Source organism: Dipteris shenzhenensis, chromosome 25, assembly GCF_047967505.1.
Source record: "Dipteris shenzhenensis isolate YYH24624 ecotype China chromosome 25, Dip_SZ_1.0, whole genome shotgun sequence".
NCBI classification, from domain to species: domain Eukaryota; kingdom Viridiplantae; phylum Streptophyta; class Polypodiopsida; order Gleicheniales; family Dipteridaceae; genus Dipteris; species Dipteris shenzhenensis.
Window position 1 is genome coordinate 35017659 of NC_141620.1, and position 15931 is coordinate 35033589.

At 41.8% G+C, this 15931-nt stretch overlaps 1 protein-coding gene across 4 annotated transcripts in view; it reads right to left on the reverse strand.

Moving 5' to 3' along the window:
* The window catches only part of LOC147885800 (uncharacterized), a 48758-nt gene extending 45866 nt beyond the window's left edge, over positions 1 to 2892 (reverse strand). For 2 of the 4 annotated variants that reach the window (XM_087396584.1, XM_087396585.1), the window contains exons 1-2: positions 2800 to 2892; positions 2391 to 2474 (exon numbers count right to left, since the gene is read on the reverse strand). Coding sequence is in view for 1 of the 4 variants with exons in the window: in XM_087396583.1 (XP_087252709.1) it covers positions 2219 to 2252 (34 nt within the window). In the remaining 3 variants the exon portion in view is untranslated. Of the gene's footprint in view, positions 1 to 2218; positions 2475 to 2799 lie in introns of all 4 variants that reach the window. The other 2 variants (XM_087396583.1, XM_087396586.1) reach the window with 2 other exon arrangements.
* Between the last annotated feature and the right edge of the window lie 13039 nt (positions 2893 to 15931).

Below are 15931 nucleotides of genomic sequence, written 5' to 3' on the forward strand. Positions count from 1 at the left end.
TAATATGCGGCATTTCAAGTCATCGAATACCTTTGCGAAGTCAGGGACGATACAAACTACGGTGGCTGGCCTATCTTCCTCCATTACCTTAGCAGTTGAGGGTGATAGGAGATGTTGGTATGCGCATACAGGTAGGTGGTTTGAGCGTTTGGGGAGGCTCTTTCAGTCCCGCTCACGTGTCACGAGGTCAACCAGGTCATTCAAGAGGAACTCCTACAACTACACAAATCCAAGACCTGGTTGGAACTTGGCACCCAACAAGCTTTCAGTACCACTGTTTATGGATTTCAAAGGAGGGCTTCATTCATCCACTAGGATATACCTGGAGGGCTTCATTGATCCACCAAGATATACCTAGATCCACCTCCTCAGAAATAGTTCCGGACCCCTCTCCAGCTTCCTCTCTTACCCAGATCAAAGATGCCTTGCTGCCTTCATCCATGAGATCGTACCCAGAGTATGATCAGGGAGTTTTTCCAGCCAGATCATACAGACCAGCAAATCACGGGTAGTTGGCAAGGCCAAGATCCAGAGCCAATGACACAACAGGCTTGAAAAAGGGTTGATGCACATATCATGCTTGGAGATCTTCGCTCCATGTTCACAAGATCAGGAGCAAGGCCGACCACAGTTCCACTGGCTCTTGTAAGATGTAGGGCCGCTGCTAGGAGATGACAGCAAGTCACACACCCGAACCACTATCAGCGCTCTCTCACAGGTTTCCTGTCATCATGGCCTCATTCATCGCTGGGCCCCTCTTGAGCTTCCACCCTGGCTACGGGTCAAGATTTCTCTCATGTATTAGATGTGCGTGGGTGATGATTAGAGGCTCCACTTTTTCAGCTCATTGTATCAGGCTTTTTTCAGTCTCATAGACCCTTCAGTCTTTCAAGACTTCTAATAATCTCTCTCTCTCTCTCTCTCTCTCTCTCTCTCTTCCACACACACACACACACACACACACACAGAGTTTAAAACTAAAGCACACTAGGAAGAAATATTTGATGAACAAAACAGTCCTAATTTCATTAATAACCAGGCATAAGAAGCCATCTGCTGTCCGAACCTTTGAGCGTACCCAGGGCTCACCAAATAAAATAAGAAGATTGAAATTAATGGCAAATCCTAAAAAGAAAGAGAGGGAAAAGGGAGGGGAGGGGGAGAGAGACAAAGAGAGGAGACGAAATGGCGTGATGCGATGTGATATGACAATGTTGATGTCCATTAGAGACTCAACATGATCTATCAGATGGTACAAAATGCATCTGCCTTGTTGATAAAAAATTACTCATGGGTTAAACCTATGGCTGTAAGTTAGCATAGGAATGTTAAGTTAGGCCCTTGGGGTGAGCAATAGCTGTTATTGAGGGGGTACCTTAGTAAAAGAACCCTCGAGGGGCAAGCACCCTCAAGCAAGGATTGCCCATGCAAGGTCACTTAAACCATGAAGCTAGGTGGACGCACCTCTGGTTCAGAAGACGTTAGATGAATAGTCTATGCTAACTTCTAGCCATAGGTTTAACCCATGGCTCACTGATCCTGGGTGGCCGTAATAACTTCACTTGGAAGGCCGTCACCCTAATCACCGGTAGAGGGGATGTAGCATTAAAAGCGATCTTTTATTGAGTTTGCTTAAGTTAGGACCTTGAGGTGAGCCCGGGAGTACTTTAGTAAAAGGACACCTCGAGGTGACTACGGGTTACCCATATCCAAGGTCAGTTAACTCGTGGAGTGCGTACTATGTAGTGGGCTTCACAAACACACACATGGTCGGGTGGTGAATCAGTCAGGCTGCTCTCTAAGGTCCAGGGTGTTCCACAGATAGCCTTCTGGTTAGTACATGAACACTTTAGCTAGCTGGCAACTATTAGTCTAGGTTTCTCTGTCCAAGACAGCCTGGCAACTTGCTTACAGCATTTAAGAAAAATGAAGCAGCAACTAACTGGAAGCGTGTCTTCTATAACTCTCAGAAAAAAATTCCCACCTACGAAACTTTCAATCACACGAGCCACTCAGTACCCATTTAAAACTCTAGCCTCTAATTACGGTTTGAAAATAACACACACAAGTAACTGTTTGTAACGAAGTTTGAGATTCCTGGCGGCAGTAAAGAATCAAGGGTTGTGTGAGAGATCTGATAACTGCAGTATCCAGCAAAATCAATTTAAACATCTCCAAAAAGAATCGTGCGGTAACCAAGCACCTATTATGTCCGTACCTCCACATGGCTTTGAAAACGGCTGACGAAACATTGGTACTCTCACCTACGGAACCAGTCACCCGCGCTCGCCATTAAGGGCGAAACTAAACATAATCACTCAATCTTACAGAAACGATTAACATAAGCAATTTCTTCGTATGCATCATGCCCGTGTAGAAGGAAATTGTACCTGCAATTACACTGCCAAGGGTAGAGCGGGGAACAGTAGGAGCGGACGTAATTGTCTAGCAATGCGTTCTTGTAGGACGAGATTCTGAAATTGACCCGGCACAAAACGTAAACAGAAACGATTCCTTTCGTAAAGCTAAAAACAAGAACACGTCTCTCGCTCTCCCGGTCGCTCGCTCGCTCGCTCTCTCGCTTTCTGTCTCTCCATCCCCGTTTGCCCGCGCCGCTCCTCGCACGGTCTCCCACGCAGCATGCAAATCTTTAAAGGTCACTTCCGAGTGCCATTTTTTCCGCCGTAAACTAGAAAAACGCGGCAGGATTGAAACCAAATTCCGTCATTCATTCATTCTTACGACTCCATAAATAGATCGCGAGGCCGGAATCAAGCGGAATTGGATCAAAAAACATACGGGAATTCAAATGCGACGTGAAGGTCGGATCCAACAGAGATTCAGAAGATGCAAGGAGGAGGAGATACTTTGCAAATTTTAAGCTCGTTTCAAGCTCGTTTCAAAAAATCAAATTGGATACTCCCTCGATTCCGGTGATGAATGGAGAAGCACGTATACATCTTCTTACGTGGTCAACACAAACCCCTTCGGTCACACATGGTGAAATAGCACCCAAGTAGATTCCACTCACGGAATAGTCTCGACTCGACCTCGACTTCGACCTGGTCCCAACACCTGTTCACTTGAAGGCCCTTGTTAGATCAGTGACACTTTGCCTGGTTCGCGTGTGGCTGGTTTCCTTTCTTTATGGGAAATCCCGATTGCTCCTCGGGGCCTCCTCCTCTAGAGTAGGGGCCAACAGAAAAACCGATTGTTGTAGGTCAACCTTAATAGCAGCATGGTGATTTGCAAACCACCTGGTGAGCAGCAAGGCCTCACATGGTGAAATAGTCGGTTTCCAATTTTATTAGAAACATGATTGGCAAAAAAAACCACGTTTTGGTTTTTTGTACATCCACATGCACTTGCATTCTTGGTAGGTCCTTCCTACTATGTGAATGTTGTTAGAGATTAGTGCCTCACACATGAACTCTCATATGAGGGGGACAATAAGGAAGGATGTAGGCCACATTTAATTTCAATAAATTTTAGTGTACCATGCGCATTCAAAGGAGGGGTATTTTAATTTAACTTTTTGGGAAATTTTAACAGGATTACAATAACAGGAGGGATTTTTAAATATAACTTTAGAAAAAAATCATCTAGTTCATAAGTAAAGAGGGGTGTTTCTATTCGAGGGAAAATTTTAGTTGAGGGTTCTTTAAATACCCCTTGAACGCACATGATACATAAAATTTCTTAGTAGTACACCCCCCGAGCTTCTTCTCTTTTTCTTCTAATCCTTCCTCTCTTATTTTTGCATTTCTACAATTTTATTTATGCAGCTTTCTTTTCCTATTTGGGTTTCTTTCCTTTCCCTTCTACAAGTTATAGTTTTTTTTTGGTAATATTTATGCAAGCTACTTTACATTTTCTCTAAATGGTGACTTAGTAATTGTGCCACGTTGTTGAAAGTAAGGCTATAGTGGTGACTTGAGCATAGATACCTCTCAAAGAATACCACAATCAACAAATCTACAAACCATGATGGATTTCTTTCACTTTAACTTTAGAATTCAAAGAACCAACAATGCAGGAAGCAAGTGCAATGTGGGACAAATTGCTTCAAAATACAAATAGGCAAAAGGGCAGGCTATCAATTTTGATGATGTATATTATGAAATGCAACAACCTTTGACATGCTTATGAGCCATATAGCAAGGAATTGCATGGAAAAAGAACCAATACAAAACTATAAATAGTGTCGGAGTTATTAAAAGATCTTTACACATGCACAAATTGCACATTTTCAAAATCTTCCATTCTAGGGTGAATCTAGATACCAATATCACCAACTATGACCACCATGCAGTAGTCCCACTAGTTTGGCTCCATTTTTTCATTTGGTTTTGGTTTTCAACAAATCAAGAAAAAGCTATGGAGCATGCTCTTGAATGGGTGTGCATAATTTTAGCAATAATACTGGAGGCCACATTTTCAAAATCTTCCATTCTAGGGTGAATCTAGATACCAATATCACCAACTATGACCACCATGCAGTAGTCCCACTAGTTTGGCTCCATTTTTTCATTTGGTTTTGGTTTTCAACAAATCAAGAAAAAGTTATGCAGCATGCTCCTGAATGGGTGTGCATAATTTTAGCAATAACATTGGAGGCCCCTTAAACCACATCTGATGTTCTCAATTATGTGTGTCATTTGGTTGACGATGTGTAGTCTGACGTTGACTCCACATAGGCTCCACATGAAGAGGGGATCTTGGACTCCTTCGGGGAGCAATGCAAGCCCATGCGGCCCAAAGTGTCACTGCAATGGCTTCCAAAGTTGTACCAATGTGAATTCTCAAGAGAAGAAAGGGGAGAAGGAGGAGGGAAAGAGGGGGAAAGGAAAAAGAGGAGGGGAGGGAATGCATGAGCAAGAAGGGGGAAAGGGGTGAAAGGCATTCACAAAGGCAAGAACAAGAGAAACATAGACAACACTTCTTAGAAAGAAGGAGATCTTCTATTCCTCAAACTTGCATCCATACTATTGAAGACCAAAAGTCAAACTTTCTAGTTTTTTACGTAGCACCTTTTGAAGGGTGGTCCAACCATGCTCCTCCTCACCACTCTCCCTATTTTACATATTACAAGCACTTGGGCTATGCTCCAAGGCAGAATTCCATTCTCATCCTAGCCTTTCTCTACTCTATCTAACATGCCCCCCTTCCTGAAGTTGATCCATCCTTGGATCAAGTGGTGCGAGGTAGGCATGTGGTCATGATAGATTGGATGAGGGACTGGCAACCAAAATGTCTTACGAAATTTTGCAGAAAGGAAAATGCGGCTCCCAAAAATGCGTGTCATGCATGTCCTTGAAGGTTCGAATATGGTGCACATGAAGACTGGGACTCAGCGGTACATGTGTATGACTTGCTTAAAACTGGGGTCTTCATCCAAGTTGAAGGTAAGCTCATGGCGGATATTAAGATTCCATTCACCCAAGTCAACACCCCTAGTCTATCCAGCCCATCCACCACTCCCTCCATTGCTGTTGTAAATCCCATGGAGTCCAGCCACACCCAAGTCCACGCCCCTAGTCCTGTCCAGCCCCATGAAGTCCAGCCACATCCAAGTCCACACCCCTAGTCTATCCAAACCATCCACCACTCCCTCCACTGCTGCTGTGAATCCCACATCCCCTCTTTCTACCCCATCATCCACTCTTCCCATCTCTCTACCCCTCCCCGGTCATGTCACACAGGAGGAGTTAGCTGAGGAAACCCAGGCTCATCCCCACTCCCAAGAGTCTACTGGCCAAGCATTCACTTCTCGCTAAGCCAAAGAAAGGGAAATCCCTGCACCCCCTCACTATACAAAGCACTCTATTACCCCACTGCTAACACATTCCCCCTAGGCTACCTCTAGCTTGATGCTCTCAATGGCCTCTCCATCCACTCATCTTTCCGCTACAAGATCACTCTCAACTTTCATGTATCTTATCATAGTTACACATGCTATCAAGCTTGCCATGATCCTCGAGGTCAAGCCTTATCTAGAAGCTGCTAGACTAATGCTCAGGTCAAACATCTCCCCCTGCTACTTAGACTTGAAGTTGGTCACCCAGTTTGTCGACAACTACAATCATTCGACCAAGCTCACCTCCTTCACATATGAACGGGCCATCACCCATCCTTTCCAACTAGCATTGATGTCATCAAGGTAGTTTTTGGGTTCCCTATATTGACTGAGCCCTTTGTGAAGGTTTGAAATTTGGGGCATAAGGTAGCCCCCTTAGTCGATTGGGATGATAAACACCACAAGCGGGGAATACCATGTGACGATATCAAGGACCAAGCCTATGTCAAGCTGGCTTGCCTTTGCTGAGGATCCTAACCAAGGTGGATATGTCTGGTCATGATAATGTGGCAGTGACAAATTTGCTTCTTTGACTTCTCGATGCGGTCCAATTCAAGACCAATTGGGCGGACTATTTTTACCAAGAATGGACATCCAATGCCACAAGATTGGGAACCCAATGCTATTCATGCCCTTGATAAAACTATTATAAAGTCCCATCATTGGCCCACCAACCACTACGGGGTGGCACACCGTACAGCCAGGAGGATCCCGCTAGCCCTAACTCTAATGACCGCAATAGTTGAAGAGCAAGAGCAACATAGCATCCTCTTAGTGTCATGATGGTATTTCCACTGAAGTTTGCAGGCACCGCCTTGATGTCAGCAGAAGCGAACAAGGAAGTTTTGATTGTACTTAGTGGACTTGTTGCAGTCTTGTTGTCTGGGGCTGGTGCATTGTTGGATGTATAGGTCACCGATGGGTTTTAGACCCTGGAACCAATCGATACGAACGAGGTGTGACCATCATTTGTCAATGTTGCCATGCGTTCTCACCAGTCAATTTGGCAATTGACTTCCCAACACCAAGTTCTTCCAAGAATGACTAGTTCGTCCATGGCACTTGAAAGCATCACATAACACCTACCTGCCACACTATGGTTATTAACTCATATTGGCAATTCCACACAACCTATGGTAGTCAAGATCTTACCATTTATAGCACGTATCATGGCAGGGGTGGGATCAAGTGTTACCTCAGATGCTAGGAGGTACACATCTCGTAGGATATCAAGTTGTGACTTGCCCTAGACCCACAAAAGCTTCCATGAAGCAAATGGTTTCCTTGCACAATTGGAAATGAGCATGTACTCTAGCTGGTGCAATTGTAAGATTGTCCACGGTGTTTAACCCTTCCACATATGTCTTGCAAATTGTCTCTAGCCCTAAGTGTCTTGCCTTGGCTTACTAGGCTCTAGCTTCTTCTATCGCCTACCGCATCATGTGAGCGACTTCTTTCTTTAGCTCTTTTTCTCGATGGATGGCCTGCAGTACCATAATAGCATTTGAGTTTACTACCGTTGATGTAGCCATCCATCTTGACTTCATCAAGAGTTGCTATATGACATGACCCTTGCGGGGTGGTTTCTACAACTCTATAAGGACCCATACCACAATATTTCAACTTGCGTTTAGTGTTCCTTACACGATATAACAGTGCCAAATCACCTTCCTTAATTTGCTTATTTCAGTGGCTGTGACCAAACAAGTTCTTGCGGCATAGTTTTCAACCTTGGTGCCATATGCCGCTCTTAGTCTTGTCTGGTTGAGCTTTTAAGCTCTACCGGCCTCTCAGAAATATCCTCGTCTAATAATCTATCTCTAATGGAAACTTTGAGTCTTGGGACTATGAATTTCATTGGCATAACTGCTCCCATCCCAAACGCAAGGCTAAAGGGTAGTAGTGGGGTGTAGATTTCATGCGGATGATGAGGAACTCGCTCATTAGAATGTGGATTGTATCATTAATAAAATGCATCCCTCGATCACTCACGATTTTAAGTGGGAGGCCGAAGAGTGATATTACGTTCTCGTAGAACTTAGCGATCGTCCTCACATCACTTTCCTAGTGGCCTTAGCCTCTATCCACTTTGTAAAATGATGTGTGGCCACAATATTATATCGGGCCTGCATCCCTTTAGCTACTAGACTAATTGGTCCTACAAAATCGATACCCCATTTTTCAAAGGGTTGATAGTAGGGACTCTTGTCATTGGCATATAATCTTGGTTGTGGGGTATGGAGGCTTGTTGGCCTAGGTCACAGTGCTTAGCAAACTCAGTAGCATCTACAAAGAGAGTTGACCACCATAATCTGGCTTGCAATACCTTATAGGCCATAAGATCTTTTGCAAAATGACCACTTGCTATGTGTGAATGGTCTTCATCCCAACACCTCCACAAACTCATGTTCACAAATGTAGTGGCACATTATACTACCCTTGGCCATGCGATGGAGCTGGGTGGTTGTTAATTGGTATGGTGCCGCATCCTTAATGAGTTTTTTGGCTCGGCAACTGAGATGAATACCTTCTAACCCATTCATACCCAATGTGTTTCTTTTACTATAGCAATGGCACTGGATCTCAAGTACCATTTAAGTCAAGTACATCCATCTCTTCATCCAGTGCTGATTCTCATCAGCATGACCATCCAGTGCTGATTCTCATCCAGTGCTGATTCTCATCAGCATGACCATGAACCTCTTCATAACATGTAGGCTCAACACTTTGCATTACTTTTGTCATGGATACATAATGATCTGTTGTGTAATCCTTAAATCCAAGCCTCTGCACTGGATACTCCACCCTACTTGAGCTATGTAGAGTTTACTCATTTGTAGGCCTCATTTTTTGTGCACTAGATGTTCTTACTTTTGGTATGTGCACTAGATGTTCTTACTTTTGGTATGCCAAACTCATCATCTAACTCTGCACCACTCAAACCATCATTCACAAAATAAACACTATATTCAAGAGTTGCATGTGCTTCATCAAATTTTGCTTTCCCTCTTTGCTTACTTGCTGCAGAATTTTTAGCTGAAAAATCAATGCCTCTCATTGGTGCTCTCAACCTCTTTGACCAAGGGTCACTTTCACAGCATTACTAGAGGACTCTTCTAGTCTGCTAGTTGCATGATTCCTATTATGCACAGTTGCTAACAACATCCTTTTCAACCTTCATTTTAGCAACTCCATTAGGTGTTGCATACCAAGATTCCATTTCTTTGCATACAATATCCTTGCTCACTGTAAGCTTTTGTGTGACAAGGTTGTAATAGCGATACCCCTTTGCTCAGTTGAGATCTTAATAGAATTCCTTTTTCAGCCTTTGGATCAAGCTTTTTCCTCAAATCATTTGGTATATGCTCATATGTAGCATAGCCAAAAACTGTGATACATCTAGTTTTCTTCCATGATACTTGTCCTCTAGTGTCATATCATGTATTATTATAGTGGGGATCCTATTCATAATAGATACAATTGTATGAACTGTCTCAACCCAACAACAGTTGGGCATATTTCTCTCATTAAACATGGCTCTTACATTCTCAACAATATGTATATTCTTCCTTTTAACAACAAAATTCTATTGTGGGGTGTACCTACATGTAATTGCCTTCTTATGCCATGTTCCTTTAAATAGTTATCAAAATCCCTACCATGTGATCTCAAGCATTTTATCTTCCCACCCATTCATTTTCCACAACCATTTCTTTAAAAACTTTGAAATGACCAAAAATTCAAAATTTTCTTCATAAAGTATACCCAAATCTTCCTTGAATAATCATAAATAAAGTTCACATAAAACCTTCTCCCACTCGATGACAGCGTATCTATGGGACTCCATACGTTTGATTGTATTAAATCTAGTGGCTTTGAAATTATATGCCTATCTTGTGGAAAATATTTCTTTGCCTACTTCCCAAACTAATAAGCTTCTTACACCTTATCCATGTTTTTAACTCTGAACTTGGGCAAACTATAACTATACCTCTAGCCTACATTAAATTCAGCTACTACACATTCACATGGCCGATTTGCTTATGCCATATCTCTATGTCTACAACAACTCCTTGTCTTTTTGCAAACATTGTAGCAGCATGCCCACGTTCAAGGTGAATAGCCTACTAACTTTGTATCCTCTTGCAATAACTTTATTGCCATTCTGGCAGTCCCCAACAAACACACCCTCTCTATTAAACTTGACCTATAATCCTTTGTCTCCCATTTGACCAATAAAAACCAAGTTCTTGGTAATACTTGGCACACCCATTTTGCATATTTAAAGGAATTTTACCAACATGCTCAGCTATATGACAACTATAATCGATCTCAACAAAGCTAGGCCTCCCAAGCTACTGCAAATCAACAAACCACTCTCCATGATAGCTCATGTGGTTTGATGTGCTTGAGTCCACATATACTATACAACTTTAACCTTTTTCTTATGTAAAGTGGCATTCAACATATTCTGCATTACAAACAAATTTTCTCATCTCTCTTTATTGTGCCTGCTAGATTATGCATAATTGCTCTACTAAAATATGCCATTCTTTGCATGTTCTTGTTTCTTATAACAAAATTTTTCAATGTGACCTAGTTTTCCATAATAATAGCAACCATTATGATTTCCACTTTGTCCACTATTCTACCATCCACCTTGGTCTCTATTGCTTCCTCTACCTCTTTAGGTTTCTCTTCCTTGACCTTAGGGCCTCTCATGAGTATTGCTAATTTTTGAAAATTTGCTAGTATCCACTATCGGATCTTTTAGCACCACGGGCTCTCTATGATCTCCCCTTGTCTCTACCAAATTTTTAGAAGAAGACATTGGCTGATTCTTCCACCTTGAACTAGCTCTTCAATAATCATGAGAGATGTCAATTCTTTGAAATGACTTTCAATTTTCATCTTCATTTAAATCATTCAAGGCTACAGACACTAAGTCATCATCATCTTGTTCTACTCAATAGATCCTAATACTGCATCACCAATAGATAATGCACCAAACTATAAGACTGTGGGTGAGATGATAACATCAAAGTATCCCGCAATTACATGGATGCGTTGTGGTGATCATACTCTAAAGTTGCTGCTGAAAGATATCAGTCAATTTCCATTTGTGCAGCCAGTGCTACAAGATGCTAATGTGATTGTTAGTTTTATAAAGAGCCACCAATACTTGCATGTAGTATTTAGAGAGTGCTCAGCGAAGAAACTATGACAATTTTGTCAAACTAGATTTGCCATATCTTTTCTTGTGCTTGCTAGATTGTTGGACATGCACTAGGCTTTATTGAAACTGTTATTGATGGACGATGGACAAACTGGCTTGAGAAGAAGTGCGACTACACAATGACTAGATGTGCACATCTTGTACAATAATCTACATTTTGGAAAAATGTAGAAAAATCAAAGAAGGTGTTGAGCCATTTGTGCTTGTATTGAGGATGGTTGAGGTAGATGCCTTTGTCATGGTTGGGTAAAGTATATTGGAAGATGTCTGAAGCAATATGGCAAGCTAGAGAATTTGTGCACTTTGTAGCTAAGGAAAAGCAATAGGTCTTGCTTTTGGCTGATAAGATATGGAAGCAAATGCACACCCCTTTGCACAAAGCTGCATTTGCAGTACATCCACAATACCAAATGCATGCTCAATCATAGAATCTGGAAGTCATAAGTTACTTTTAGGAGTTTTGTCAAAACTTGCTTCCAGGTGAGCAAGGCAAATTAGCCTATCAACAACGAGTGAAGTATATGAACTGTGAAGGTCCTTTTGGTGATCCTAGGAATCTTGATGCTATTAAGTTGATGGGTGCACCTACTTGGTGGAAGGAATATGGTGGAGAGACATTGGAATTGCAGCATGTTGCAACACGTGTGCTCTTTATTATTGCATCATTAGGTGCATGTGAGAAATATTGAAGTGTGCATTATTTTATTTATTTGAAGAGGCGCAATAAGTTAAAGCCATCAAGAGCTGTAGATTTGGTTTATTGCTTTGGAAATCTATGGCTGTTGAAAGGGTTTAATGTTGCGGTAAGGACAACAAGTGAATCCAATGCAACAAGAATTTTTGAACAACACTTGACTATAGAAGTTGTTGCTGAGGGTGCATTTAGTGAAGAAGAGGATGAGCTTGAGCTACTCAGTGACAACAGTGAAGTTAAAGAGAATGATAATATTGTATCGGTGTTGACTGTGATATAGGGTGTTGTGCACAAATGTCAGGGGGTGGATAGGAGATTATGCTAAGTGATAAAAGATCACATATGCTCGTATCCATCTTGTTGCGTCATCTTGACTTGTATGCTTTTATGGGGAATTATGGTTGTGTAATTTAAGTGCATGTATCCTTCATTGTGTTCTTATAATGGATGTAGTGAGACCTGAACAATAGACGCAATTAAGAGTTGAAGGTGGGTTTAGGGTGCCACATCCTTTGCCTATTCATAATTAGAAGTGTAATGCTTACCTGAACACTCACCATAGCTTGGGAAGTCATGCATCGTCCACATCAAGACTACTTTGTAGTTGAAGTCTCATGATGAGGGAGGCCTGCTCACATCATGCACCTCGATACCTCTCTAAAGTATCTCTAGCTCATCAATCAAAGGCTCCAAATAAACATCAGGATTTTTGACTTTATGTTTCCCTGGAATTAGAAGGGACAACATAACATGTCCTTTTTTAATAGCCATAGAGGGTGGAAGATTATAATTCACCAATATCACTAGCCATACATTATAAGAGGTGCTTTTGAGACCAAATGGATTCACACCGTCCATACCCAATCCAAGTCTCAAGCTCCTAGGTTCTTCCTTGAAGCTTGGCCATGTGTCTTCAATATGCTTCCATGCAGGAGAGAGTCTGCAGGAGTTCTCCACTTGCCATTAGTTGATCGATGGGAGGAATGCCATGACATGAGCTCTGCAATGGATTTGCACTTGAACATATGTTGGATGCGAGGAATTATGGAAAAATGTCACAGAACCTTACGAGGCACATCCAAAGTTTTGAGATCTGCTCTATATCTTGCCTCTCCACAAGTAGGGCACACTCTTGCATCCTTATGTAGTCCACAAAGCAAAATGCAATCGTTGACGCATGCATGGATGCGCTTGTAATCTAATCCTCCAAGAGAGGTCACATGTTGCCTTGCCATATCTCTTGAGGTCGGTAATTTATTCTCCCTTGGAAGCATTCTACACAATAGCCTGCACGTGAAGACTGCACGTGAAGACCATAAATGAGGAAAAGCATTCCAGTAATTGACCCACTAGCATAATTCACCATGTTTGCAAAATAGACTTTAAAGCTTACTTGAGTAATGCATTCAAACTTGCATTGCTCCATCCATAGATGGTTTGCAAGTTTAATAACTCAAGGGGCATGTAGAACAGAGAATGTGCACCCCTCAAACAATGGAGTCGATGCTGCGGTAAAAAGATCGTCTTGCTCCATGCTATCATTCCTCCCTTCAAATTGATGGACATATAAATCCCGCACCATATCATCAAACACCTCCTCCTCCACGGCTTCATGAGGTAATGGCGGAGGGATACTATCACCATCACTCCATGCATCCGTAATGGTCCCTCCTGAAGATCCCACCTCATATCACCGATGCTTTGCCTCCTCACGGTGAGCATAGGGCAACATATACGGGTGTGGCACTACATCTTGTATCAAATTAAAACGGGATCATAACTCAAACATATGAACACCCATAGTTTCTCAATCAACCTTAACTCTTTAACACTTACCATGTTTACGATCGCATCCCATTCTCCATACTTTGAGATGTGATTGAGTGTAATCCTGCATGCACAATACATGTTTCCTCGACATTGATCACACATACATTTGATTTTTTGCTCCAACCACATTTCACGATGGTGGATACAGAGGGATTCATCCTCACTAGAGCTACTTGTTGAAGATGAAGACATCCTACAAACAAACAACCCAAAAATATTTGCTTTTCTTCAAATATTTAATTTTAAAGCTCTGTGGCATGTCTAAAGGCATGTCTAAAACCATGTCTATTTGTTCTGTGATGCACGTCTATAGGCATGTCTAAAACCACGTCTGCTTTGTGTATTTAGATGTGGAATTACACGTGCTTATAGATGTGCTTATAGACGTGCTTATAGATACGGTTTTAGACATGACTATAGATGCGATTTTTAAATCTACTTTAGCGCACTTGCTTCACATAAGCTTCGTGCAGCTTGCTTGCTTTGTTATTAACAGATCCACAATCCAACACTTAAGAGGAAGGCACCCACACTTACTTCCAGGCTTACACTTAAGAGAAGGCACCCACACTTACTTCCAGGCTTACAGGAGAAGAGGGTGAACAAGGAAGAGAAGCAACTTTGAAGAAGGACAAGAAGCTTCCATACCTCTATCCAAGGTAAGTCTCTTTACGATTGTTCTTCTTTGGAAGTTGCTCTCTTTGGATTTGTCCTTTGTCGTATCCAAGAATCGGTTGATTTTGGTATCAGTGTTACACTTTTGTGTTGGGTGCATGTCCTTTTCCACTTTTTAGAATAGTCCGTCTATCGGAGCGCATCTATAGAGGCATCTCAGAGCGCGTCTAAAATTGCATCTACAAGCATGTCTATCAATGCGTCTAGCCTATTTACAGACACAGACAGCCGCATCTATAGACGCGCTGTTATATGTAAAAATAGACGTGCTTCTCAGATGCATCTGTAGACGTGCTCCAATAGTTTCCTCTCTCTTCTCTTCCCTTCCCTTTCCTTCCCTTCTCTTCTCTTCCCTTCCCTTTTCTCTCTTTCTCTTCTTTTTCTCTTCTCAGCTCATCAATAATCTTATTTTTTTCTTTTTTCCAGTTCATCATGTGGCCAGGAAGCTCTTCAAGCTCACCTGATCTCTAGGAGTCTATTTTTAGGGAGTTATATAACATTTTAGGGTACCCTCCTAGTCCTGCAGAGTTATATGGCTACATGACGGGTACTCTAAACACCCCCCAGGAGTCGGCACTACAGAATCCAAACCACCCCAATCCCACACTAGCTGAGATTACCCTAGCGGAGGAAGAGTACTAAGTAGCAGAAATGCATGCATCTTCTTCTTGAGTATATACTTTATGAATTTCCTTCCATGACACTGATATCTCATTGTTGTTGTAGAGAAATTACCGTAGTAATTTCATTTTTTTCATGTTTTGAGAAAATATGTAAACTTATTATTAATAGAGAGAACCCTTATCCAAAACATAGGATGGGGAAAATACAGAAACTCCTGCTCATGATATCACAGACTCTAGTCTATCCATATGACACCACTACTTGCTATTCGGTGGTAGTGATTTTCATATTTTAAGTTCTTTGCATGAAAATGGTAGCACATTGCAATTTTTGACCAATTATAGAAAACTTCGCAAGTAATTAGTGCCCCTTCTATACTCTGTTGTAACAATTTATATTATGTGGCATAAGCATCAACATTGTTGGGTATTGCAGAATGCTATCTCTATAAGGCCTTCAATTGTTTGAAATCACATGAGGAGGGCTTGCACTAGTCTCCCTCAAGGCCAATCCAAAGTAGGTATTTAAGCATGTAAAGAAAAGTTTGATGATGCACATTAAAACTCGTCAATATATACTTTCCCCCTTTTCATATCACATGGAGCTGTGTAGGGTGGTCTCTTTTCCTAGTTAAGAAAAATGTTTTTTTCCAACTCCACGAGATGTGATGTTGGGGTGCAGCAGCTTGCAAGAAGATTGAATGATTCAAACCATATATATAACAAAGCTGTGATCTAGGGATAGAGTCAAGGTGAAGGATATAGCAAACGTGTGATGGTGTGGGTCAAGGAACACCTTTGGGGTAGTTTCCAGGCCACGCGGTGGTGCGACCATTAATGGCAGTTCCCAAGGAGCCAATTTTGGATGAACTCCTTCCAAGTTCCAAGTTCTACCACCCAAGTGCATGGTCAATGCATGTTCTTATGCCTCTGCCTCTTTTGTTTTGTAGCTTGTGATGTGTATGAGAAGGGTCTCCACTTATCTCCCACTCATATTTAATGGTCCATCCCTCTCC